This window comes from Hippichthys cyanospilos, chromosome 17 (genome assembly GCF_059441005.1).
Source record: "Hippichthys cyanospilos isolate Australia breed blue-spotted pipefish chromosome 17, RoL_Hcya_1.0, whole genome shotgun sequence".
Taxonomy (NCBI): domain Eukaryota; kingdom Metazoa; phylum Chordata; class Actinopteri; order Syngnathiformes; family Syngnathidae; genus Hippichthys; species Hippichthys cyanospilos.
This window is the reverse complement of record NC_142385.1, coordinates 15,360,344-15,388,156: the sequence shown is the minus strand read 5'-3', so window position 1 is coordinate 15,388,156 and position 27,813 is coordinate 15,360,344. Positions and strand designations below refer to the sequence as shown.

The window sequence follows — 27,813 nt, the reverse complement described above, 5'->3', positions numbered from 1 at the left end:
TTTATACAAGTATCAGAAAAGTCAATTTAATGCTTTGCAATGCTGTAACAGGGCCAGGATCTTTTTCTTTTCAAATTGAGAGCAAATAGATTGGAACACAAAGCACCTGTTGCTAAAGTGTGTTCTAATGACTCTTTTGCAACACATTGGCACAGCCTTTAGGTTTTTTAGTGCAAAATTTTACAGCAAATGATATATATGTAGTGAATACAATACCACTATAATTTGTATTAAAAGTTAATCAAATTAATCACAGTCATTTTTTTCCATCAAAAAATGCTTTGCATCGTTTAATGCCGTTTAATGCATTGTTTAACATATTTGTGATTTCTTATGTAAGTCTTTAATGATTTTTTTTTTCTTATCGGTTTGCGTTTTGGAGGATCGCTCCCCTTTGTTTGGCGACAGACACGCCCCTGCGCCTCGGTGGGTGGGCTTTAGGACCATGCGGGCTTCGCCTCGCACATGGTCAGTCACTGGCAAGACGAAACACTTCTGCCTCTTCTCCTGCTTTTTCCTCGACCTTTCTTCCGTTCTTCTTTCCATTTGTTGTCATTTTCGTCTTCCGGTTTTTTCCTCCCACCCACCCCCGCGCGCGAGCTTATCTCCGGCAATGGCTCGCCATCCACGGGATTCCCCTTGCAACTTGATCGCGCCTCGTCACGTCATCGGACTCGCACGCTGCCGCTGAGGAAGAGGATGAGGATGCTGATGAAGATGAGGATGAAGATGAGGCTGGAGCCGCACTGATCGCAGTCGGGCAGGCGGCGCCATGGCCGGAGGCAACTTGGCCATTTGGACGGCGCTTCTGGCGTGCGCGTGCGTGAGCGCGCGTCACCCCGCGGGAGGTGAGTTCGAGCTATGGAACTTCATCGAAGCACTTTAAACGGTTTGGATAACAACTTCAAAGTTGTGGAATAACTCAAGATAATATTGTGGATCCGTTTATTAGAAAACAATAAGGAACAAAATCTTTATCGTCAAGAGGGGAAAGAATACATTGAACAGATTATACAATAATTTTTTATAGTTTTTAAAGTTTTGCAATTCATTAAAAAAAAACACCCTCCTACAGTATTGTGTCCATTTTTGGGACACATTCGCAGTATTTCAGCCAAGGGATGGCATATTCCTAGTAGTAGTCATGTCATGTTCAGCTTTGACCACCAAGGTGGCCACCAGGGTGAAATTTCAGCTCCCTAATATCTTTTATTAATGATTTCCATTTGATGTGAAATGCATTGATGTAAAGATCAAAGGATTGGACAAAATACCGCACAAGTTTTACTGCAAAATCAATGTTGTCCATTAATTTGATCGTCGATTACTTGTCGATTAATCGATTAATTTTGACAGCTCTAATGCGGAACTTAGTTGAAAATATTAATGAATTTTATTTTTCTGTTGCCACTGTGTGGGTGAAACTTCAGCTCCCGTGTGTGAGGACATTTTGAAGGTGAGGACACTTATTTTTGAGGGGGTCAAGACCTGCTTTGGGAGAACAGCTTTGAAGTGGGTTTGGGTTGAGGTTAGGGTTAGGCAATCCTTTCTGATGGTTAAGTTTATAGGCTAAAAAATGCATTATTTCTATGGATGTCCTCACATGTGCACTTATACAAATGTGTGTGTGTGTGTGTCCTATCATAGTGAGGACATTTTGGAGAAGTGAGGACACTTAAGAAGGTCCTCACAAGTCTGGATCTCTTTTTGAGGGTCAAGACTTGGTTTTAGCGAATAGAATTGAACTGGGTTGAGGTTAGGGATCGGCGATCCTTTCCGATGGTTAAGATTAGGGGCTAAAAAAAATGCATGTTGTAAATGGATGTCCTCACAAGTACAGTCGTACAAACGTGTGTACCGACTTAGCAAGGACATTTTGAGGAAGTGAGAACCGATTTGAGTTTTCTGCCGATAGTGTGGGGACATTTCGGAGAAATGAGGGCATCTAGGTTGGTCCTCATTTGTTTTGTGGGTTCAACTTGCTTTTAGGAACAGCTTTGAATTGGGTTTGGGTCGAGGTTATAGATAGGCAATCGTCTCAGATTTCTGGTTAAGGAAATGCGTGATGTCAAAGGATGTCCTCACAAGTACAGCTGTACTGCCGTGTGAGTGTGTGTGTGATAAGTATGCTCTCACATCTTTAGACCGCGTGCCACTCTTGCATTTGACGAATCCAGGGAGTTAATTAAGAGGCAGGCAACAAGGGCAAGCGTGCGTCTTCATTTATTGATCAAGACTTGCTAGTTTGGCCTTGATGGTGCCTCGTCGTCTTGGTCTGGATTCCCCGGGGCGCTCGCTCCCTTCCTCTTCTTTCCTTGTTTGGTTTTTGTTTACCTGCCCCTGTGGATCCCACCGAGGGCGTGCACTATTCATTCATTACGAGCCTACGCGCTCAAACGTTGCCATTCGGAAGATTTTTTTTTTTTTTTTTTTGAGCGGATTCTCGAACGCAATTGAGTGTTTTTTTTTTTTTCTTACAAGTAATAACACAGAATAGGGCTTTGGAAGTCTTGCTTGGATGATATTTTTGTGGAATGATTGACAGGTTGAGTGAGCAACTGATAACCGTCCCTGCCTTTGACTGATACTTCCGAACCGATTGTCAATCAAGTGTTCGATTCAAAAACTCAGTCCCCGACTGACTTGCAAGTGAGACGCCCACATAAGGACTGTCCTACTAACCGACTGACCAAACTCTACAGAACAGGATTAAGGCCAGTGAAAAAAGCTATTCTTTATAGCTAGCTAGTTCTCTTTCCAGCTTGCTAGTTCTCTTCCTATCTATCTATCTATCTATCTATCTATCTATCTATCTATCTATCTATCTATCTATCTATCTATCTATCTATCTATCTATCTATCTATCTATCTAGCTAGCTAGCTAGCTAGCTAGCTATCTATCTATCTATCTATCTATCTATCTATCTATCTATCTATCTATCTATCTATCTATCTAGCTAGCTATCTATCTAGCTAGCTATCTATCTATCTAGCTATCTATCTAGCTACCTAGCTACTAATAAAGTCAGATACAGCTAGTTAGCTAGCTAGCTAGCTGTATCTGACTTTATTCCCAGAGGTCAAAGTAGTAGAATTTTCAGAAGTGAGAATTCTCCCTCTAAAGTAAGCATTTTGACCAAAAGAAAAAAAGAAAGCTAAGAAAAGTGAGAATTCTGACTTTACTCAGACTAGCTAGCTAGCTATCTGTCTCTATAACTAGCCGCATTCCCAGAAGTCAAAAGTCTCAGAAGTCAGAATCGTCACCTAAAAATCCTTTAAAGGATTTTGTGCAAAAGAAAAAATAATTCTCACGAGTGTGAGAATTCTGACTTTACTCTGAGTCTTCTCACTTTAAAGTCAGAACGCTGACTCAGAAGACGGACAAGATTAATTTTGGACGGGCTCCAGCGAGTCCGAACCACGAGATGGATTTTTCCAAGGTATTTCTCGGAGTCATTATCGTCCCTCAGGGGGAAATTGCGGCAACATTAATCCAGAGGCGGTGATTGACAAGCATATCCCGGCGCTAACAAATGATGCTAATTCAAAGAGGAGCTTGATGGATGATCGGCTTTCTCAAACGACCTTTGCGGGCAAAAACAATGAACTCCCATTGACTTGGCCATTTATTTTCCCTCTGTCATGAATCATTGTACACAAGTTGCTATCATTGCAGAGTAAAAAAAAACACATCACCTGAAAATATCAGGAAACACATTTCCTTGAGCATGATTCGTTTACAAAGTGACAAAGAACTTATTCATATTTTAGAGGGATTTATTTCTATTATATATTTACACATTATATATATATATGTATAAACATATAAACATATATGTATAAACGTATAAACATATAAATAAACGTCTTTGGGACTGAATGAGTCCAAATTCTGTGACCATGTTTGCTAGGCTTATGACATTGCACGGCTAACTGAGGAGTCCATGTCATTTCGACAAATGTAGAGCTTTGGTATTGCCATCGCTGTGACCTTTCTTTGAATGGAATCAAGGGACAGGCTTGCAGCGCCAAACGTTCCCGAATCAGCCGTGAATTTCTCAAAGCGTGCAACAACTAGCGCTGATTTATTTAGCTAATATCAAAGGCAACAAGGTGTCTCTGTGTACAGCGGCGCAATAAAAGGGAGCTTATCGTGTCCGGGGCTCGGCTTTATTTGCGCCTTGATTTTATGGAAGGTGTAAACAAGACCCGGGATTCCTCCCTTTATTTATTTATTTTTTTCACGCTTAATACTTTGCGCAGACCAACAAATGGACACACTAACTGTTTTTGCCACTGGAAAGCTCAGAATGAGACGAGCCCCTCCCGGATGAGATGATGGAGTATTCTACCGCTAATGATGCCACCCTGAGAGAGCAAGGGGTGTTTTCTTTTTTTTTTTCTTTTTTCTGGAACAAAGCTGAGCTGGGGGTTCGGTTATTAATGCCGGATAATAAGCAGACTCAGCAATTAAGCGGGGTGAGTCACCGGAGACAAAAAACTGGGAGCGCATGACGCCGTTGACCCCATGGAGCTCTGGCTTATTAACGAAGGAGGGGAAAAAAATGGCGGCAGACCTGTCGGACCCTTGATTCCATTTGCCTTGAAGCATTTAGATCAGATCTCATTAAAATAGGCGTGATTCTTCAGGACTATTTCGGTCTCGATCAACCGGACTTAAAAACGTCTTGAGGTTAAGGTAGAAATGGACTCTGCAAAAGCCTTATGAAGAATTCATCTCCAGAAACTTTTTGAAGAAGTTTAGAGCTTCGTATCAGTTGTTCTTACCTTTTGCTTAGCTCGCAACAAGACTCGTGAGTCAACATGTCTCAAAAGATTCATCTCCGATCCCCTAAAAACAGAATTCTTTGTATTAGGACATGACTCGTGCAGTATACCTCACAACGCAACCGAGTCGTATCGAGATTCGGATGGAAATGATGATGATGTATTAATACCTCACTTTTCCAAAAGCCGTAGTTATTCCTTACTTGGAAAAAAATGGTAAGAATTGTTTACAGAGGATCGTGGATTTGGCTCTTACCTTTTGTCTTAAGCAACCCTTCCATCCAAAACCAACGAATATTGATTGTTTCAACATTGGGACAGGAGCCTAGAACTAACTTCAAACTTTTCAATTCTGATTCTTTCTAGCTAGCTAGCAAGCAAACCTGCTTTCTTCCTCACTAGTTACCTTGAGTTTGTTCTTGCTAGCCAGCTATCTTTCTTTCTAGCTAGCTAGCTAGCTACTATACACTTTTTTTCTAGCTAGCTAGCAAGGTACCTATAAAGTTTCTTCAAAAATCAATGATTTTGTTTGATTTTAGACAATTGTTTTGTTCCTTATTATTTACTCCAAGTTGGGGGCAGCTGTGAGCGATATTACCTGACTGACTTTGATCATTTCTGAAAGTTTGAAGAAGAGCGCACGTTCCGTTCTTCCCTCAAACTTGTCAGCTGAGGATAAACCCCAACAAATACATCCAGAGAGCGCAGCCAAGTTACACGTCAAAAGTCCCGCCGGCTGTCACAAAACAACCCCCCCCAACTGCTATTTTGACAGAATGTGATGCTTGGAAGACGAGGGAGAGCAAACGGTCAAATTGGTGTGTTTGAGCGGCAACAAATGATTGCTAGCTCCCTCTTGGAACTTGTTTTTTTTTTTTTTCAAACATCTCCCCTACTGCGAGGAGATTATTACCACTTGAGACCTCTCTTGTGTCGGACTCTCGTCAGAGTACATCTGCCTTTTTAAGTAGGATGCCAGCTGTTTATGAATTACGTTTGAGGACAACCAATTCCAGCCTTTGTTAGGCCCCCTCAAAGCCGTCGCAACATACACATCGAAAGTCGGAGACAGAAAAGCCTGTTTGCAACAAAACTAATCCCTGTAACGCATCTTGTAGGCTGCTGTTGGGACTGCAGCGCAAACTGAAAAAAAAAAATTGGTTTTGGACTCTGGGTTCCCTGTGTGCATGTGCTGGTACATTATTTTTCATGCACACCGAATTTCCTAACAGCACAGTCCTGACGTTTTGAACAGCTGGAGTGACCCAGCGCATGCTTTGGGCATATTATCAAATACACCCTTTAAATCTAGCTATCATTTTCGCTAGCTCGCTATCTTTTATTTGTTCTAGAGATAAATACTTTCTAGCTAATTAGCTGTCCTTTATTCTTACTAGCTATCTAGTTTTCTATCTAACCAGCCATACTTTTAACTAATTAGCTAGTCATCTTTTTCGCTGGCCTTTGAGCTAGCTATCTTTCTTTCTAGCTGACTGGCGATCTATCTTTCTCGCAAGCTATCTTTTCAGCTAACCATCTTCCTTCTAGCTACAGTAACTAGTTAGCTATCATTCAGGATAACTTGCTAAAAATCTTTTTATCTTGTTAGTGAGCTAGCTATCTTTCTCTTCAGCTAGCTAGACATCTTTCTCGCTAACTAGCTAGCAGTCTTTTTCGTTAGCTAGCTAGTTGTCGCTCTTTGTTGCCAACGGGCTGGCTATGTTTCTTTCTTTCTGGTTTATTAATCGTTTTAATTTCTTTCTCGCTAGCTATCTCTACCCACCTCCCTACCTACCCACTCTGAGTCTAATCTAAATATCAAAGCTATGTATATATGATTTTTTACATCTGATGGATTCTTTTCTTTCACGCAGAAAACGTTGCCGTTCAGCACAGACCCAGCAGCAAGCAGAAACACTACGAGACCACGATCCCGCTTCAGCTCGTCGGCCAAGACTGGAAACCCATGCACCGGCTCCAATCTCAGGTCAGACCAGAAGCATCCCGTAAGCCGTTCACTACGCTTCAACCAATATCAATCTGCGGTACGCTCAACTCATCCAAATTCCATTTTCGGCAAATAAATGTCAAACGTTGGGATGGAGTCCTGCTCCATTGTCACACACTTCCACACACACGCACTGAGTGCTATCAGCGCCTCATTCCCGGTCAACCGTGACAAGAAGAAGTGCTCTGGGTTAAGTCATCCATCACCCCCTTATCGTCCCTGTGCGGCCCCCCCCCCCCCCCCCCGTCGCGTCAGAGTCCAGTGTCGTCAAGCGGAAGTGCAAGCGGGACGCCGGAGATTCCGGACTCAATCCTTGCACAAGCTGTGTTGCAAGATGTTTGCGGCGTGATTTATTCAAACGCGCGCTCCCGCTTACCTCCTTGCCAGAAGACTGATGGTGTCGTTTGTTTATTTTTGGAGGGGAGGGGTCCCCCAAATAAAAGACTCGCCGTTCAATCTCAGAAATGGATCTTTGCTGTCTATAGTCGTCAATTGCAATGAATTGGAAAGGTACTTATAGGGACACTTTTGCGGAGACGCCAGGGATACATATTTTGACTAATATGCTCCTAAGTGCCAGCCTATTCATTTGCGTCCACTGATGCGCCCATTTTCTCTCAGACAGCAAAGTTATTTGAATCCAAGCCAGACATGATCGGAAAGGCCAGGTTGTCCTCCACAATGGACACAAGGGCTTGAATGAGTCAAAATATATAGACCAAAAACAAATGTCCACTGCAGTGGACGCAAATTTGACTTCTATAGCTGTCAATGACAGTAATTCATTGTTTTTTGAAGACACGACACATAAATGTTAGCCTATTTCTGGTACCAGGTTTCACTATTTGCAAATATTCCTTCAAAATAAAATCTGCTTTTCCCAACTCATTGTCATCGTCTGTTCGCAGAGTCACCCGGCGTCGTTGAAGCTGCTGATTGAGGCGGAAGGTCAACAGCTGCTTTTGATACTGCACAAAAATGAGTAAGTTGCTAACTACCTCCAGCTTTTAGCATCGCTAATCGCAGTTGCTTGAAAGTTCCAGAAAAATGGCCATTTTTGGGCAAATTTCAGGAAGTGAAATGGACTGCGGTTCCCTTTTCCTGGCAAAATTAGCATCCCGTCCCAACGATGTTGCTAGCAAGCGTTTTTAGCTAGCAAGTAGGAGGGGTGGCTGTAGTCTGCGTTGCCCGACTCTCTGAACTTTTCTCGGAATAAAAATGACCAGAAAACGAGTCTGCGGCTTTCATTCAAAGATTTTTGCCCCCCCCCGCAGCTGCCGAAGTTGTCTGTGTTTGGACATCTGGAGTTCATCAGTGGCGCAGAGCCGAGCCGCCGGCGCACCAGAGAAGCTCCTAATAATGTCGGCGCAGCAGGTTCGCGCTGGGGCTCGCGAACGAAGCAACACTCCCCATTTGATAGTTCGGCCAATCAGAAAGCCAAAAAAAAGTCATTTTAGGATTAAAAATAAAACAAAGTGTCTGTGGTTGCGAAATTCCAGGAAACCTTCTATGGGAACTACTCATAGTTTATGGAAATAACCAAGAATTTATGAGAGAATAATAGAAATAAACTTGAAGTTAGCGCTTCTTGCTAGCTTGCTATCAAGCTAGAAAACCAACGCAGATGTAGGAAAAAAGGAGTGAGGTTCATATGCAACATCGCATCACTTGGATTAGGTATTTCAAAATATTATTTGTAGGGGGGGGGGGAACATGCTAACTTTTGAACCTCACTTCCTTCACTTTAAACCGCTGCGTGTTCCAAAATTCCAGGAAACCTTCGATGGGAACTATTAAGCGTTTATGCTAATGATCGAGAATTTACGAGAGAATAGAAACTTAACGTTAGCGCTTCGTTCTCGCTAGCTAGCTAGAAAATCGATCTAGTGAAAAGGAGCCAGGCTCCTCGAGCTTGTTCATGACAACGTATGAATTCAAAATAATCGGTAGTATTTGTACGTATTTGCATGCTACCCCCGTATCCTGGAGTAATGTAAATGTTTTATGAAAAATAAACACATGCAGATTGGTTGAGGCGCTAATAGGTGAAGCTCGCCCCATTCTCTTTGGTGGATTTCTTTTTGGAAGCAAATATGGACCGTTTCAAAAGAGTCCCGACGTATTTGCTCTTTAAATGCATGCACAAGACGGTATTTCCATGCTAATGCAACCGGGCGAGGGAACCGAACTCGATTTCAGCGAGGTGAGTTGAGACACACTGGAAGTATCTGGCATTTGTTTCTTGACATTTGCAAAGTGTTTGCCGGGCGTCTGCCCCTTGACATTAAGACGGACGGCGCTTGAGGATTTGAGCGGGCAGAAAGGCCGCGCGCCGCCTGGAGCTAGCGCGCCAACCTGCGCAAAGTGCCCCTAAAAAAAAAAAAAAAAAAACGGCTGCCCAAAGGAGAACATTTCCAGCGCATTCATGAGTATTTTGCACATTTTTAAAACACGTATTAGTAACTTTGGGGTTATGACATCATTTGCAATTTTTTGCCACGTTTTTGGCATTATTTGTTTTCATTTTTGTCAGAGTCATTAGTATAAAACAAATTGCATTAAAAAGCTGCTTTCTAAGTATTTTTTTAAGAAATATTTTATTCGTTTTCGCTTTTGTTAAATAATGCATCGGCGTTTTGAAGTAACTGATTGACATGAATGATTTTGCATACGCGCTTAAATTTAAAAAGGAAAAAAAAAGAAATAATTTAAAACCATTAAAATTACGGTATGTATTTATATCATTTTAAAACAACTTCAAACGTGTTGCTCTTTTTCAATACTAAGCACAACATCAGTATTAATCACAAAACATTAATAGTATTAAGTCACAAAACATTGAAAGTTTTTCTTCGATTGAAAAATTCAGCTCATTTTTATCCTTTACCAAATGATCTCAAGCGCAGGCAGGCAGCTGGATTGTTTGGCCTTGGCGGAGGTCATGTTTTAGCTTCTCAAATGGCTTCCAGTCGCTGAGTGCAAAGCGCGGGCTTTTGGCGGCAGACCTTCGGGCGGTGTGTTCCGTGTTCTTCTGCCTTGTTTGCTTTCGGAATGGGCTGCCATTTTTTTTTTTTTTGTGGACCCGAGGACACTGCGGCCATCTGCTTTTTGTCTTTTTGCTCGCTGTCAGATAAGCAGACGCTCCGTTTGACCTTTTGCCTGCATGAACTCGGAATAGCCAGCGTCCCGAAACCGCCCCGACCTCACGATTTCATTCCGCAAGCGCTTTTTATTTCGGTGACAGGAGCAGTGCATTTTACTTTTCAAATTAAGAGCAAATCAATTGGAGCATAAAGCAAACTTTTTTTGCCCCCTCCATTTGCTGGTAGTATGGTACCTGGCTTATAAAATATTTCCCAGGAGGGTAGCTGCGTTGTTGAAAAAAAAGGTTGTCAGTGCTATGCTGCCATCTTGTGCCAGCTTTACGCAATGTTAAAATATGACTTCAATCTTTGCCCGTGTCCTTAATTAAGATCTTACGATAGCCAAAGAAGTGTTAGCATGTGTTAGCGCTGTATCATTATTAGCCGAGTGGCACTCTTTTATGTAATTCCTTCAAAGGCTTTTTGAGGGCTAAGGCGCTCTTTTGAATCAGGTGCCGAGAAACTCCAATTATTTTGATGCTCAGAGCGGCGCTCGCTTAACAGGGTGGCCGATTAATTAGACCTTGGGTTTGAGAATGGCAGCTTTGGTGGAAAATATTTCAAGTTGGGACTGTTTTGGTCTGTCGTTGGCCTTCAAGTTTGGGCTTCAGAAGTTCATTGAAAAAAAAAAAATAGGTTCGCATTGATCCAAACAGTCTTTTAATCTACAAGAGTTATTTTTTTCCCATTCCTCAGATTTCCACAAGTCATCTTTATTCTTCATTTCTGATAGAAAAGTTTGACTGATTTATGTGATTGTTTTGTTGACATTGCCTTTGGCGCGGCTCCAGCCCCTACTGTAGCTTCTATTCTATGCGCCTTATAATGCGGTGCGCCTTATATATGAAAGCACTTTTCAAATAGGCCGTTCAATGATGGAGTGCCTTATAATCTTGTAGCGATTTGTGAACAACCGGTCCAGTATATATTTTGGCGTGCAGAACTGGAAGTTTATTCCTAGCCTTGAGCTTTTAACAAAAGCTCGCATTGATTGACAAGTCATTTTTATCTTCACCTTTTTTTTTTTTTGCCGTATATCTAGAAAGTATTCCCGCAGCATCGCTTGTCCCCTGAATAACCCTGACAAAAACCTCACGGCCGTTTTTTGATTTTCACCATGATGTGCTTTTTTTTTTTCTCTCTCTCTCTTGAAAGCACTTTTGCTAACTTTGAAGCGAGCGCTTTTTTCCCCCCAAAGATCGACGCCATTCTCCCATTGCATCATTTTACCCGATGCGGACACTCCGAGCCACGTACTTTTTCAGTTGCTAACGTAGCTAGCTTGTCCAAATCACTTCTGACTTTTAAAAGGGAACATGATTGGGCTTTTCTCATGTTTTGCTAGCGTTTTACCCTAACTTGATGACAAGTCGGGTCCGCGAGGTCAGAGTCATTGCCCCCAACACTTGACCCGGTTTTGAAACGAAATGAGTCGAACGGGCCGAGTTGCGCGCGGATAACCCGCCGATCGAAAAAGTGAATCACGCGCCCTTGTATGGCCGCTACCAGACCCGCGTGTGTGTTTACCTCACTATATCATCTTAGGGTGTATTTGTTGCGGCTCCCCATTCCAATTATTTAATCCTTTTGTTGAGGGGGAGGTATTCATCACCGCCCGGCCTGTAATTGGGATCCTTCGAGTCATCCGTCGTGCTGAGATGACACCTAATTGATTTCCAGGGGCATGCCCGGGCTCCGCCGCATCAATCTTGAGGTGAATGTCAGTGCCATAATCGCGAAGACTCCGATGCTAATGGCTATCGCATCTGACCGTCTCGCAGTTCGCCGCGCCGGGTTAAGAATAATAACGAGGGCGTCCTAGTAAATGGGGCTCGGCGGCTTCTGAATCGGACGGGATTTTTCAGGTTTTTTACATGATATGCTCGAGTCACCGTTCGGAATGTTTCGGGCCGGTTGAATTAGTTTGCGCGAGCCCGAGGGTGGTCTCGGGTAGAGCGATTCACTCGGTCCTTGACCACTTGCCAGGGGTTGTCTCAGTTTATTTGGTGGAGCTCCAAAAGTGGTCTCGGTTGAATTGCATCACGATATCATCTTGGGGTGGAATTGAAGTCGAATTGAAGTCCGAGTCAAGTTCGGAGCCAAGACAAGACATAACAAAGGTCTGAATCCAAATCGAGTCGGTCACAAAGGTTGGAGGTCCGAGTCACAGAGGACGAGTTTTACATCAAGTCAGTCACAAAAGGTCCGAGTCCTAATCAAGTTTGGGTCAGAAAGGTCCAAGTCCGTGTCAAGTCAGTCACAAACGGAGTCCGGGTCACAAAAGTTGGAATCCAGGTCGAGTCAGAGTCACAGAGGTCAGAGTTTTACATCAAGTCAGTCACAAAAGGTCCGAGTCCTAATCAAGTTTGGGTCAGAAAGGTCCAAGTCCGTGTCAAGTCAGTCACAAACAGAGTCCGGGTCACAAAGGTTGGAATCCAGGTCGAGTCCGAGTCACAGAGGTCAGAGTTTTACATCAAGTCAGTCACAAAAGGTCCGAGTCCTAATCAAGTTTGGGTCAGAAAGGTCCAAGTCCCCGTCAAGTCAGTCACAAACAGAGTCCGGGTCTCAAAGGTTTGAGTCCAGGTCAAATGGGAATCGCAAAGGCCGGAGTTCAAATCAATTCAGTCACAAAACTCTTGATCCAAGTCCAGTCAAAGTCAAAGAGGTTAGAGTCTGGGTCAAGTCCGCTAGTCGCAGGTGCAAGTCAAAGTTCAAGTCCAAACGAGATCAAGAATAACCCTTAAAACACCTTGTCGGTTAAGGGCTTACTCTGTGACGGTTCCAGCCAGTCAAGCAAATTTTGTACAGCCCTGCACGCCAGAAGATCTTTGAACTCGCTGATTTAGCCCACGGCGTTTTCCCCCAAATTCCGTCGGACCAAACTATCTCATCCAAACCGACCTAAGGATTCACTTGATAGACCGAAGCGATGCTTCCAAAACCACCTTGGACAGATGGAGTTGCTTTGGAGCTATTCGGAGCGGGTCTGTTTTGGACTTTCTTGGGAAGCGTACACACAGCCCAAAGCAACGACTTCTGGCAGGTGTGGACTAATTAAAGGGGTTCAAGAGAATACTTCTTAGATCATCTCCGCCATCTGCCCGTAAATAACTGTCAGGTGGGCACCGCGGAATGCTGGGAGTTACAGAAGGCGTGAGGATCAGGGACATGGCTGGGAAAGGTCCGTTCCACTTGGCGCCCACGTCAAACTTGGCAGCCAGCAAGACTGGATCCCTTCCCGTGCTTCTGGAAAAATCATTCAATCCCGGACCGGTTTTTACTCTCTTTTCTGACGGGGTCACCATTCACAACTCCTTTTTTTCCCCGCCAGCCAAGTCGGAACATTATTAAAAGCACGTTGCCTCGTGAATCTCCCGGATGGCTTTTATTGCGCTAATTGGCCTTCCAAGATTGCCTTTTATGGGTCGCATAACTCTTTAAATGATTTCATCCGCTCCACATATTTCCATTTGATCCGCGCCAGAACTTTCACGCGCTCGACGCCCTCCCGCATTTGTCACAATTACCTCGGAAAACGTCGCGGAGAAGTTCCCGGGGTTTCGCGCCGTCCGGATCTAACGAGACACCGGAAAGTCTACGGCGCGGCGGCTTCCGAGAAGAGTAATGGCGGCGGTGCCGTTAATGCGCAAAAAAGGTCAATTAACAAAAGTCGGAGCGGCTTTATTGTGAGGGATTACTCGGCCTTTTGTCCGTTCCGGTTATGGAAGCGGCGGGCAAAGCGGCGGGAAGGGATGAACTCCCGATTCCCGATCCCACGTCCTTTTGTTTGTCTCTCGTCTTCTCTAATATCTTCCCCCGAGCTCCGGATCCGCCTTAAGCTACCTGCCGGTTCCCCGGGGGTAACCCTTGTTTTCTTTTGACTCGCCTCGGATTTTCTCCGCATAAGCGCTAGCTGTTGTGTATTCCAAAATAATAGATCCCCCCAAAAAAAAGTCCCGAAGCACTTTGAACTCTTCAATCCGCTGACAAAGTGCTTTATGGCAGAAGGTCCTTTTGTGTCTGGAAGCAGGAGTCGGCAATTTTTGCTCTTCTCAAGTCAGCGTTTGGGGAGACAATTGCAACCAAATGTGAGCGGAAAAGAAAAGTACTGTCATTCCTGCTATTTTCTATGTTACTGTGTACAAGACGCAGCAACCGTTTGGCAGCAATGTCAAAATGATAGCCAAACCCAATAAAACCCATCTTCCTAAATTCTTCATTTTCTTTTGAGTTCATATCGATTTTTTTTTCCTCACGCCGCAGCTCGAGTTCTGTTTGCCGATTACAAATAGTTTGTGATCATTCAAATTGTTAAAAATACTTTCAAATGCTCTTTTTAAGAACTAGCAGGTTAGCTAGGTGTGTTAGCATGGTTCTACCAGTTACAAAAGCAATACAACTGTTGACCAATTGTTTCCGATCATTCAAATAGTTAAAAATATTCATAAATACTAGATTCTTTTTGAGAATGAGTATGTTAGGTGTGTTAACGCGGTGCTAGCTCCTTCGTATTGTTACAAAGACGTTTTAGAATGTTAGCTCTGGATGTTAGCATGGTGCAAGCTCATTACACACATTACATATATTGACCAATTTTTGCCAGTTTAGCTGGTTAGCTTAACATGTTAGATTAGTACTTTTTTATACAGAAATCTTCTTGAGCATCACGTCGGCTAGCGGATCCCCAAAATGTGCCAAAAACAACAAGAAAAATTAGCCTTCAGGTTCCATTGATTGTGTTGATCGGCAGCGTTGTCAAGATTATAAAAGTTTAAATGCATCTCCGCTCACCTCGGGGTCGTTTTATTGATTGTGAAATGATGACTTTTTTTTTTTGTTCTTTTTCGCTTTGCTCTGTTTCAATTTACGTACCCTCGAAGCAGCGCCGCGCTCTTAAAATGCATCTGAAGAGATCTTCCTTACAGGGAATTGATTTTTGTGGATGGCTGATCATTTCTCGTCTTTATTTTTCATTCAGGGGTCTGTTTGCAGGAGACTATAAAGAAACACATTACCTACATGATGGGACCGCAGTTACAAACTCGCACAACTCCACGGTATGCTGCTTTTTTGGATCCATGCTTTTTTTTTTTTTTTTTTTGCCATATTTAGTCACATTACATTACAAGTGACCGCTTGGGTCATTTCAAGAAAAAAGCGAATAAAGATGAACTCGTTCACTGCCATTGACGGCTATATACGTCAGATGCAGTTTTACTGACAAAAACATCGACCAAAAACATTCATTCTTGAGATGTTATTCTCAAGAAATACAATACAGGGCTCCCACATTTATCTGTAGCCCAATTGAAATTTGTAGTGGTTGATTTTTTTTTTTTTCATTGATTATTTATACGTTTTATAAATTATTCGTTTTTAAATACAGTACATCAATTTTTCATGTACTATAACTTCCAAATCATGTTCTTTTATTTATTTTATATTATTTTAACTAATATTTAATATACTTTTTTTTTCCATTTGTGAAGTAGCAGTTATTTTATGTTTTGTTTTTAATATATATTGTAAATTATACATGAATTTATTTGTCTTTACATATTTTATACATTATATAATTATATATTATATATATATAGTAATATATTTTTTCATTGACTATATTTTTTAAACCATGTTTTTATTCGTTATGTAATTTTTTTCTTTTTATTTGAATATTAAAAGCAGTAGCAGTTGATTTATTTAATGTATATGTTTACTGTATATGTTTTTGTTCATTTAATTATACATTTTATATATTTTATACATTACATAAATTAGTTATATCATATATTTTTAACATGTGTTGTATTTTTCATTTACGATGATTTTTTAAAAAATATTTTTGTATTATTTATTTGCTATTGTGCATTTTTTAACTATTAATTACTATACATTTTTTTGGGTATTATTTTTTTTTTTTTGGGGGGGGGGGATCTTAACTTCCCGTTCTCACAAAATTCGTGTTTGATGAGTCTGGAGAAAATAAAGTCAGATGAGGTCAGGGACGCGACTGGCAGTAATTTTTGGGGGGGCGCTTTAACGCATTCATAATGGATACGCTTAAAAAAAAAAAAAAAAACATTAGGTAAAGTGGAAGTGTTGAATCGCAGACTAAGTGTGCCTGAAAAGTCAAAGAAGATGAAATATTCACGAGCTCTTCTTGTTCTGGTTAAAACCCACATTTCAAACAGAGCTGCGGCCAAACGTGCTTCAAGTTGGTCTTCCTTACGTCGTCGGCTTGAAAATGTTCAAATTGCGACTGCCACGTGCGTCCTTCAAATTCTGAAGAAGATCGCTCTTAATGGGCCGGAACAATTTGCATTCATTCTACTTTTTTTTTCCACCAGCGTCGGATGTCTCAGTTGGTCAAAAACATTCCGGGTCTGAATAAGGATTGACGCATTTCTTTCGTCTCGAGCGCTTTGATGCACTTTAAGCTTTTTTTTTTTTCCGATTCCGAATAAGCTGTAACCTGTCCGAAAGGTCACGTTAACATGAGCTGAAAGATGATGTTCTTCATGTTCAGGCTCACTGCTACTACCACGGCCGCGTGGAGCGTCATCCCGACTCGGACGTCAGCCTCAGCACCTGCCGCTCCGCGCTAAGGTCGGTGAGGCAAAAAAAAACAAAAAACTGGGTCAAAGTGACCCCAATATTGGGCGACTCCTTTTGTGACCCATTCTATGGGCTATTCTATGTAACTTGTTCCCATTAACAGATCATTTAAAATTCATGCAAAGCTGTGATTGGCTATGATGTCATAATCATTCTACAAACAGTGGGGTCAAATTTTGGGTCCAAACAAGTGCCCCAATACTTGGTTGTCCTACAAAATGAGCCATTTTTTGGAGGCTGATTTGTGCAACAACCCAAAAAGTTGCCTTGTTCTTTAACCAATTGTTTTTGAGTGGGACACATTTTATTTTATTTATTTTTATTGGGTGGGGTTCTCCCACGTTTTCCATAGAGTGAATGTTTTATGGAGAATTTTGAGGGCGCAACTGCTCTTTTCCAAATGCATTTTAACGTGTGTGAATTATACAAAATGTTGGGCTATTGATCATCAAAAAAAAAAAAAAAGGAATCAACTGAACAGTAAAGAAATATCGGTCGCTGACCGCGTAAAGTCTACTTTTGTCCGAATGCTCAAGAATGAGCGGCGTGCGCGTGTTGGTGCGTGCCAGGGGTTTGATATCCGTGGACGGCAAATGGTACGTAGTGGAACCGGCCGGCGGCGCCGCCCGCGGAACTCACTGGATCTACCCGACGCAAGAAGCGGGCTCGCCGAGCGGAACCTGCCGCCATCCTGTCAACGCCTCCCGCCCTGCGGCGCCGCCTGACCGCAGCCCCTTCCGATCCTTCGGCGCCAGGGTGAGCTTGTCAAAAAAATTTCATACCCTCTGTGGATTTTTTTTCTTCTTCACCAATGCATTTGAAGTGGCATTTTTTTGGACAACTCCAGAAAATAGATCATAAAACAACATTTAAAAACTGCGTCACAAATGACAACGCACGTTCATGTAATACTTACATTTTGGAAAAGGAGTTGCTATACGACAGAATTTAGCTGTAAGCTGATTCATTTTCCAATTCATTTGCTCTTAGTTAGAAAAGAAAAATGTACTGCTTCCGCCACGGAATTGCAAAGCATTCAATTCGATATGGTCATCTGACATGCAAAAACTGTGTCAAAATCTCGTACTGTATTTTTTTCAACAATTCCAGAAAATTGATTGTGCAACATCATCAGTTTATTTTTTGGTATTTGTGGTTCATCTGCTGGAAAGCGTGTCATTAATGCCAATGGCTGTCCGTATAACATTTAATAAAACAAAAAGGCATAAAACTTTTCCAAGGAGCCACTAAAGCAATGACCTGCTTCATGTTCCAATTAATCCGCCTTTCATTTTAAAATAAACATATACTACTCCTGTTCCTTTATTTTTTTTAACGTTCCAACCATTTTCCAATTTTTTACAACTTCTCTTTCATTTTTCGCAGACTTACTTTTTTTTTGAAGTGACTAAATATGCGAAACATAAAAATGAAATAAGATACCTGAACGGTACCCGGCGGAAAATCCTTCATTGTAGATACTGCAAATTATTCAAGAGAACGTCTTTTATATTTTATCACGCCGTCGCTCGGTTGAATTATTTATCCGTCTTTCCGTCGGATATAATGGCGACCATTAGCATTACGCGGCGCAGACAGCTAGCTTGGACAAAAAGCGCTAAACGGCGGCCGCCGGCTTGCAGCGAGCCAAAAGTTGCGCCTGATCGATGGCGACGCGCGGGAAACGAGCGCGATCCCGATCCGCGCTTCACTCAAAGTCGGGGACTTTCCGGCCCCCCTTTGCTAAATCATTCGGCGGATGCTAGCACATTTGTCGGGAAGGGCGCCAAACATATGGCTCGATTTTCCATTTTTCTTACGGCATATGAAAACAATGACGCGAGCGCCGTTCCGCGCAGGAGGTAACAATAAATCGCATTATTTTCCGGCGGTTGGACGCACGTCACCACGAGCCCACTCCGAGGTCGATTGAGGCTAGCTAGCTTCAACTCCAAAGGCCAAACATTCCATCCCAGGTGCTTATTTGTTTTTTTTTTTTTTCCCGAAGGGAGGGTCTAAAAATGACTGGCGTTAAATTAAGTATGAAAGTCATCGTTTCATTTTTGTGCTGTAAGAAAATAGTGTCTTTTTGATAAGCCGCAGGACTTCTTTGATAAGCCGCGCTTGCTTGAGGCTCCTGAGATAAGCTGGCTACAAAAAAAAAAAAAAAAAACACTCATCCTGAATATGTCACTCTTGCAGTTATTTGGCTGGGCCCTTCCCTTTTTGACGGGCGCGTTACAAAAGATATGAAAATATACATGATCAAAATGGAAGACGAACGCGACCTGAGGGACGACAAACCCGAATCCCGGCCCGTCTCCTTTCCGCGCAAACAAATGGATGCTTATTGGAACGAGCGCTATGAGACGGGTCCCCCGCCCCGCCCTGCGCCGCGCGCGCGCGCGCGGCTCCCTTTGGGAACTTTGAGATGTGGCGGCTTGTAATTTGGAGCGTGCGTGCCCGTGGCGGCTTATGGAAAAGGCGTGTGGCTGATAAGACGCGCTGCTGGCTGGCGGGATCAAAAGGCTCCGGCTTGGGCCCGCTCCAGAACGCTCGGCCAATAAGAAGCCGGCATCCAAAGCTGTACCCCTGTTGGCGTGGTATACATACTGTATAATACATATATACTGTACACATATATATATATATATATATATATATATATATATATATATATATGTGTGTGTGTGTATGTATATGTTGCAATGAAGCTAGCTAGCCAGCTAGCTAATTTTTTCCCACATTGCAGCACAAGCGGCACATCCAGAGCACCACCAAATACGTGGAGCTGATCATCGTGGCCGACAACCGGGAGGTAAGCGCCGCGCGCCGGCGCCGCGCCTCGCTTTTACTTTAACGGCGCGCCGGCCTCAGTTCCAGAAGCAAGGCAAGGACGTGGAGAAGGTCAAGCAGCGCCTGGCCGAGATGGCCAATTACGTGGACAAGGTAAAGGCGTCCCGCCCGGTCCCGACCCGTCCCGTCCCGACCCGACCCGTCCCGTCCCGTCCCGTCCCGACGTCTCCATTTTGCGATTGCGGGCGATCAGTTCTACAGGGCCCTGAATATCCGCGTGGCCCTGGTGGGCCTGGAGGTGTGGAGCGACGCCGACAAGTGTCCGGTCACGCAGGACCCCTTCGCCACCCTGCACGAGTTCCTGGACTGGAGAAAAGTCAAGCTTCTGCCTCGCAAGCCCCACGATAACGCCCAGCTCATTAGGTGCACCTCGTTATTACCTCCGCCAAGGCTTTGAGTGCCGTTCTTATTTCATGCACACAGCTTTTTTTTTTTTTTCAAAAATTACAGCAGGTAATCAAGGTATCAAGTATTTGTGGATTTTCACAGCTCCAATACTAAGCTAATTGTAGCGTTTTGCACAGTTAGAAATAAGTTGCTTCATATTCCAGTTTATTTGCTCTTAATTTGAAAAGAAAAACGCATTGTTCCTGTCACATCATGAAACAAAAAAAAAAAAGATTAAATAATATGCGACCGACTTAAAATCGAACTCCCCATTTTAGAACAGCTCGCGTCGGACATGACTTGGATCGAAAGTTTTATCGGTTCGATGATCAATCGTTTTCTGTCCTCAGCGGGGTGTACTTCCAAGGCACCACTATCGGCATGGCGCCCATCATGAGCATGTGCACGGCCGAGCAGTCCGGAGGCATCGTCATGGTAACGTCTGCTTTTGTTTTTTTTGCACCAGTCGAGTTGTGCTCACGTTCTACACTACGGATGCACAGATGACGGATTTCTTATTTTTATGAGGTTTTACCAAGGATGGGTGAGCACTGATACCAAGTACCGCATTAGCCGGTATTGTTTGCTTGAAATAAGGCCCGATACCAAAATAATCACCCATCCTTAATCAAAAGAATCAGCGGTATCGGTACTTGGTACTGTAACTACGAGTATCGAAGAAGAGCCATTTAAGAGTAGGGCCGCAACAATGAACCGATATGGCCAACCGGCGCCGCATCTTTGCCGGCCCACGTCGCGGCTGACCTTTGCCCCCTTCTCAGGATCATTCGGACAACCCGCTGGGCGCCGCCGTCACGCTGGCCCACGAGCTGGGCCACAACTTCGGCATGAACCACGACACGCCCGAGCGGGGCTGCGGTTGCCGGGCCGCGGCCGAGCGCGGCGGCTGCATCATGACGCCTTCCACCGGGTGAGCCGACGCCTACAATGACGTACGCCCGATGCGATCAACGGATAGAGAAGAACCTCCCGAGGTGTTTTTAATAACAAACGGCGTCAAGCACAAAGGGCGGCGCCGCGTCTCGCGCTTCTCCCAGCGGAGATGACGCCATCAAAAGTGAAAAGCGAGCGGCGTATTTCATCAGACGTCCACGCGACGCCCCGAGCCCGCATTTGACCTCGGACGTCAAAATTGGAACAAAAAAAATATACATTCGATTGATACCTACAGAAACCCTATGAAAAAGTTACGTGTGCCTCTGAAGTACCTTTGCATACCACTAGGGGGAGTTGGGCCCATATTTGAGAACCTTTGCACTAGCGCAAAAAGACATGACATCGCGTTAGCAAACGAATGACTATTAACATGTAACGGAGGACAGTTTCCAGAAAAAAAACATATATATACTGTATATATATATATATATATATATATATATATATATATATATATATATACACACACACACTATGGCACAGTTGCAGATGAGCAACAGTAAAATGTTGACAAAGGACTGCGCGCTAATCCTGGTGGCCTTTGAAAGAAATTCAACTGCGGGGGGGTGAGCAAGTGTCGGCAACAAGGAAGCGATAGCAGAATTGTGCGCGCGGACGAATGAATGCATTAATCCCGGATTAAAATGGGCACGCTCCAACACGAAGCAATAACGGCTTATTTGCAGCACAAACAAATGTCAATATTGACGTCTTATTCGAACGCGATTTATTCCTTCTATGTTTAGCCGTATTTTGAGAGCTGACAACATCGCCGACTTCAAATATTCAAAAGCGGCTAACTTGCTGCGGGAAAAGAAAAGCGGAACAAGACGTTTTTCAGGGGCGCTTAAGTATTTATCGGTCGCCACGGAGAAATTTTTCCGACATTAAACTTGCATGTGTGTCAAAGAATAGACTGACTGCGAATAAGAAAGGAGTGGATGGATGGGAGCAGATTTGTGCCTTTTTATTCTCATTGGAAAAAAAATATATTTTTTTTATTTTATTCCCAAAATAATTAAGCAAATCTTTGACTTAAGTCATTCATACCGCAAAATAGTGTGTGTAAAAAATATATATGTACACGGTGTATGTGTGTGTGTGTGTATATATATATATACATATATATATATATATATATATATATATATATATATATATATATATTTGCGTCCCCCCAGGTACCCCTTCCCTACCGTGTTCAGCAGCTGCAGCAAGAAGGACCTGGCGGCCAGCCTGGACAAGGGCGTGGGCATGTGTCTCTTCAACATGCCCGAGCTCAAGGTGCTCTACGGCGGACGCAAGTGCGGCAACGGCTACGTGGAGGAGGACGAGGAGTGCGACTGCGGAGAGCCAGAGGTGAAAAAAAAAAAAAGACAATTAAGATATAGTGCGAAATACTAATAAGTACCTGAGATGTAAATGTCTGGACTTGAGGATCGAATGAGCTATAACGCATGTTCATGTTCCGATTCATTTGCTCCCAGTTTGAAAATATTAATGCACTGATCCCATCACGCCATTCAACTCATGAAATTTGATTGGCCAATGCCAACAAAAAAAGCCCCCTGAAGTACCATTTCCTAGCACTAGGGAGAGCTGAACCCCCACAAACGGACATGACACATGATTGTGTGATAAATGTGCCATGTCGACCTTTGATGTGGGAGAAATTTCAGCTCCCTGGCGTCTTCAATGCTTGATGTAAAAATTAAAGGATTGTGCACAATACCGCACAGTCGTTAAATATACGTTCTGCGTGACTTATATTTGTAAAAAATATCGCTGCATTGTCTTTGTTTTTGCATTTAAAACAAAAAAACCGCAATGGTTATTGCACAAAGAAAGGCATGAAATGCAGAAAAAGAGAAGTGAGTGGCAAATGCGGCGTGTGCGCAGGAATGCATGAACCGTTGCTGCAACGCCAGCACGTGCACCCTGAAGGCGGACGCCGTGTGCGCCCACGGCCAGTGCTGCCACGACTGTCAGGTAGGAAGCGAGCTCCCCCGAGGCCGGAAAATCCGCCGCTCACCCCCCCCCCCCCCTCCCCCTCCCCCTCCCCGCTCGGCAGCTGAAGCCGGCGGGAACGCCGTGCCGGCGGGCGGGCAACTCGTGCGACCTGCCCGAGTTCTGCACGGGCGCCGGCCCCCACTGCCCCGCCAACGTCTACCTGCACGACGGGCACGCCTGCGGCGCCGACGGCTACTGCTACAACGGCGTGTGCCAGACGCACGAGCAGCAGTGCGTCACGCTGTGGGGGCAAGGTGAGGGCGCAGGGGGCGGCGCCGCCCCCGACGCTTCCGACGCTTCCGCTAATGACTTTTGCGGGCGGGTGGGGGGGCAGGCGCCAAGGCGGCGCCCGGCATCTGCTTCCAGAGAGTCAACTCGGCGGGCGATCCCTACGGCAACTGCGGCAAAGACGCCAAAGGATCCTTTGCCAAATGCGACGCACGGTAAAGGCGGGGGCGGGGACAATTTCAGCCCAGCTGTTATTTTCAACCCAAATTGGGTTATTTTTTTACCTCTGTGTATTTTTTTTTTCATTCGTCTAACAGTTGAGTCAAAGATAACTGCAGTCAAAAAATAACCCAAATTGGGTAAAAAAAAAAAAAAATTGACTCCATTTTCGGAGTAAAACAAATGACTTCCAATATTGGCTTGCTACCTTTTGAACCAGTTTAATCAACATTTTTTACACTCTTCGAGTTGGGTCAAAAACACCCCAAATTTTGTCCAAAATGAAATGACAATTTTTGGGGTTAAGCAAATAACTTATTAGTGGGTAAACATACATATATTAGGCAAAAAATGACCCCAACTGGTTGGAAAAAAACAAACTGACGTTCGGTCCCCCTTTGACCCGGTTTAGGTTATTTTTGCATTCCCATTTTTGCGTACGCTAAAGTGGCTAGACGCCAACTCGTCCATCAACCTCGCGTCCGCTTTTGCAGGGACGCCCAATGCGGCAAAATCCAGTGCCAGGGGGGCGCCACCCGCCCCGTCATCGGCACCAACGCCGTCTCCATCGAAACCAACATCCCCCTGCGGGAGGGCGGCAGGATCCTGTGCCGCGGCACGCACGTCTACTTGGGCGACGACATGCCCGACCCGGGCCTGGTGCTGACGGGGACCAAGTGCGGCGACGGAATGGTACGCCCCCCCCCCCCCCCGCCATCGGTTTGTCCGCGGTTGGAAAGGCTCCCATTTGCGCGCTCCTTTAGATGTGCCTGAATCGGCGGTGCCAGAACATCAGCGTGTTCGGCGTGCAGAAGTGCGTCTCCAAGTGCAACGGCCGAGGGGTGAGTCCGCCGTGCCCCCCCCTCGTTTATTGTTTGCCAAGGGGACGTCCGGGGCGTCTTTACTCGAGGGCGCACCTCCAGCTTTTCCCCTGGGGCGTCATTAAGGAGCCGCACCATCAATCATCCGGGACGCCCACTCAATTAGGCGGAATGGCTTCACTTATGATTAGCGCCAGGAGCTATTCATCAGAGTCTTGGGGGTTCATCCCCCCCCTCCACAAAATACAAGCAAAAAACAAAAAAATGTCTACTTGGGAAAAGGTGACCCACAAATACAATCTGGTGCACCATTATAGCTTTTTCATCGTCAAAAAGCTACTATGAAGCAGATGTACTCAAATGGGGGGGTTACGTGAAGTCTGTGTTTCTGCAGGTGACTGAATGCTAATTAATGTTGTGACACAGTCGAGTTTAATTTTCAAACTAAGAGCAAATTAATTAGAACATGAAGCGCCTAATTGCTAAATACGTGTTGTAATGCGTTATTCTTTGCAAAACGCCGTACGCCTTTAATTTGTTGAGTCGTACATGGATGCGCATCATCATAAATCAACATCATGACAGAAAGGTTTTCTTTTCAATTGAAGAGCAAACTAACTGAAACAAAGGACGCTTCTTGTTTTTTTTTTTTATCTAAAGATATCCTGCGCTAGTCAATATTTCACAACATTAAAAATAAAGGTTGAGGAGCAGGGTTTTAAAGCGGTGTTGTTAAACATGTTCTGACCCATGAACAGGTTTAATCCGGCTCGCGAGATGATTTTGCAATGTATAGAAATGAGCTGAATTTATTTTCATGAGAAACTTCAAATGTATTATGATTAATAGTCGTGTTAAATTTTTATGATTAATAGCTGGGAATCAACTTTTTTTTTTGGAACCAGGTTTGTAACAATAACAAAAACTGCCACTGCGAGGCGCACCGCGCACCTCCTTTCTGCGACGCGTCCGGTCTCGGGGGCAGCGTGGACAGCGGTCCCGTCCGACTGGCAGGTAAGCTCGCCAAAATGTCGCCTTTATCTGGCGCGGGTCACTTTAAGCTGCGTTTTTGTCCCCTGAGGGACAGATGGCGTCCATGTGACGCTGGGCGTCCTGGCGGTGCTGCTCACCGTGGCGAGCGCCGGCGCGGTGCTGTGCGTCAAGCGGAAAAGTCTCCGAAGGGTGTTCGACAACAAGGAGGACCCGACCGATAAGCTCAGGTTTTTTTTTTCGAAATGCGTATAAACACATGAGATTGAATGCCTCAAAAAACATAAAAAGACGTATTTGGGATTGATTGAGTTCACCAAAATACTTGTTTTTCATTCGGTATTTTTTTTTTTTTTTTTTTGCCCAGGTCCGTAAGCGCCTCAACGGGTACGGCATCCACTCCCAAGCGGCACGAGCCCGCGAGTAAGCCGTCGCCGTCCCGACCGGCGCCGCCTCTGCCCCACAGCGCCACCATCTTTAAGGTTCGTAATGTCATAGCGACATTCTTTTTTTCCCCCAACTTTTTGGGTCATTCAATTCACATAGAAAACAAGTAAAAAAAAAAAAAAAAAAAAACAACTTTAACAAGTTGGGTTTCGTGGTGTTGGTGTTTCGTACAAAATGCATTTTTAAAATGGGTTGTTATGTGGGTTATTCTATTTGTCGGGTTATTCATTTCTCCCAAAAATGTTGACATTTCGGCTCGGTTCTCGGGAAGCCTCGCCTGGACGGCGGGCCTTCCAAAACCGGGTTTTCTTCCTACCTGGATGTGAAGGGGTCTTGGTGTTCATCGCAGCTCCCGCCGGCGCCGGCGCCGTACCCGTCGCACAGCCTGCGCCGCCTGCCCCAGTGCCAGCCGCTCTCGCTTAGCGTGTCCCTGGCCGGAGCGCCCTCGCCGCCGCCGCCTCCTCAACATCAACACCCTCGCGTCCACGTGGCCGTGGCCAGGACGGCGGTGGCGTTCGGCAGGGCGCCGCGCCTCAACGCCCGAAGCGCGGTGAGCATCTAGAAAAAAATTCAAACGTTATAATGTAAATAAGTTGTTAAACAATTGGATTATTTTTAAGATAAGTAATTTATCAATTGATTCAAAACATATTTCAGATTGTTTAGTTAACGCGTATCTCGTTAATGCGTATAGTGTATTATTTATGTAATTTTGAAGTATAAGAATGTAAATACAATATGACTGATTTTTTTAAAATCTGCATTCATCCTTCTAAAAAAAAAAAGTAATAATAATCTTGGTTTGTGATGAACAATCCAGTTAATTTCTGGACAATGTTTTACATCACTAATAGAATAATAAATATCCTCGTATTAGCCAAGCGCGCCCTCTTGTGGATATTCTTTGCTATTGTTACTCTCGGTTCAGGAGACAGAGCGGCCCGGCCCCCCTCAGAAGCCCCTGCCCGCCGACCCCCGGACCTCTCGCGCCGCAGCCGGACCCAGACCCCAACCCAAAGCCCTGCGCCCCCTCCCGGCAAAGTAAGTTCCCCCAAAACACCCTCCTCTTCTTAATTCCACATAATAATGGAACGGTGCTAACATGCACAACGTTGTTAAGTCTTCCGTGAAACAGTGTGTAGCTTTTTTTTTGTTTTAATCAAAATTAGTTTGGATTCCCAAACTCACAAATTTGTAGATTTTTGGGGACCAAGCTATTGGATACATGCAAAGGAAAAAACCCTTTTTTTTTCAACTTGATAAAAAAAAAAAAAATCAATTCAGTGCTCCTTTTCGTGCCATCCAAACTACCAACAATACGAGTTCAAATTTCACCATAAAATTATAATCCAACTCGCCAACGTTCTTTGTCGCCATCTTGCGGCACATTGTGGCAATTGCAACCCTTCTTGTCGGCAAATGTATCTTTTATTTGTTTGCAATTCGAAGCGTGACCAAGCAGCAGCCCGCCACTCCGAACAAGCCCCGCGCGGTGGCCAGCGTCAAGTACAGCAGATGACGTCATTGCCGCGGCGACGGCGGAATGGTTTGCACTTAGGACCGCTTTCAAAATGGCGGCCGTGATGCGCCTCCTCGGTGCTATGAGTTCAGGTACACGCAAGTGAACTATTTATCTGACCCTTATTTATTTGTGGCGACTCCGTGCACTGTGCCTGACACTTTTGTTTTTTTTTACAAGAGCTAAGAATTACAGCCATTGCTGTCTTGTTGTTGTTGTTTTTTTTTAAATAGAGCATTTTTGAAACATTTTGCAAAATTTGGGGGGATTCGGAAAAGGTTACTTGTGAATTGTATCAACTTGGATTCTTTTTTTTAATATGTTTCTTGCGTGCAATGCTAAACTTTGAACTTGAAGCCAGCGAAGGACTGCTCTGCTTTTCACTTCAACACTTTGTGAAATATCTTTGATTATCTCAAATATACTGCATTAGTTTTGTCATTTCTTATTGTTGTTTCGGCGGTGAAATCACACCCCCAAAAATAGACATAAATGAAGGTTTTTTTTTTTTTTTAACTTTTGATACTTGTAACCATGCACTACTTTTTTTTCAAAACAAAAAAAAATCTGTGCGCTGAGTGTTGTGTTACAGGTGAACACGTTTTTCTAAGCCAAATGTTTGATACATCTTACGTGCAGTAAACAGTCTAAAGTGTACTTCCTGTCCATGTGCATTATTTGGTGCGCTTTTATGATTTTTACACTATTCATTTGTGGTTTATTAATCCTCTGAATATATTTGAAAAACTTCTCGTTTCAGATTCATTCCAAAATAAAAGCATGACAGTCGTAATTTTAACTTTTATAAGAAATTTTACATCGATG

General features: G+C 44.0%; 1 protein-coding gene across 4 annotated transcripts; it reads left to right on the top strand.

Moving 5' to 3' along the window:
- Positions 1-499: 499 nt before the first annotated feature.
- Positions 500-27,645, top strand: adam12a (ADAM metallopeptidase domain 12a). 4 transcript variants are annotated; one of them, XM_088439511.1, is made up of 23 exons: positions 500-848; positions 6,663-6,775; positions 7,705-7,778; positions 14,918-14,996; positions 16,466-16,545; positions 17,124-17,310; positions 19,307-19,372; positions 19,432-19,503; positions 19,604-19,773; positions 20,148-20,232; positions 20,580-20,728; positions 21,936-22,113; positions 22,654-22,743; positions 22,826-23,018; positions 23,099-23,207; positions 23,706-23,904; positions 23,976-24,053; positions 24,938-25,046; positions 25,120-25,252; positions 25,390-25,504; positions 25,819-26,019; positions 26,398-26,510; positions 26,919-27,645. In XM_088439511.1, exons 1-23 carry the CDS (start codon positions 773-775, stop codon positions 26,986-26,988), a joined length of 2,739 nt encoding a protein of 912 aa, XP_088295637.1. In that variant the 5' UTR covers positions 500-772; the 3' UTR covers positions 26,989-27,645. The 4 variants fall into 4 exon arrangements, with proteins under 4 accessions (XP_088295637.1, XP_088295635.1, XP_088295636.1 ...); XM_088439509.1 differs by having other exon boundaries at positions 25,798-26,019; XM_088439510.1 differs by having other exon boundaries at positions 25,114-25,252.
- Positions 27,646-27,813: the final 168 nt, after the last annotated feature.

Bases quoted from the DNA above. Each gene is read 5' to 3' on its own strand.
- adam12a (XM_088439508.1), top strand. From the start codon at position 773: ATGGCCGGAGGCAACTTGGCCATTTGGACGGCGCTTCTGGCGTGCGCG. The intron at 19,504-19,603 runs GTAAAGGCGTCC...GCGGGCGATCAG, and splicing joins TGGCCAATTACGTGGACAAG to TTCTACAGGGCCCTGAATAT. The intron at 25,505-25,797 runs GTTCGTAATGTC...CTGGATGTGAAG, and splicing joins ACAGCGCCACCATCTTTAAG to GGGTCTTGGTGTTCATCGCA.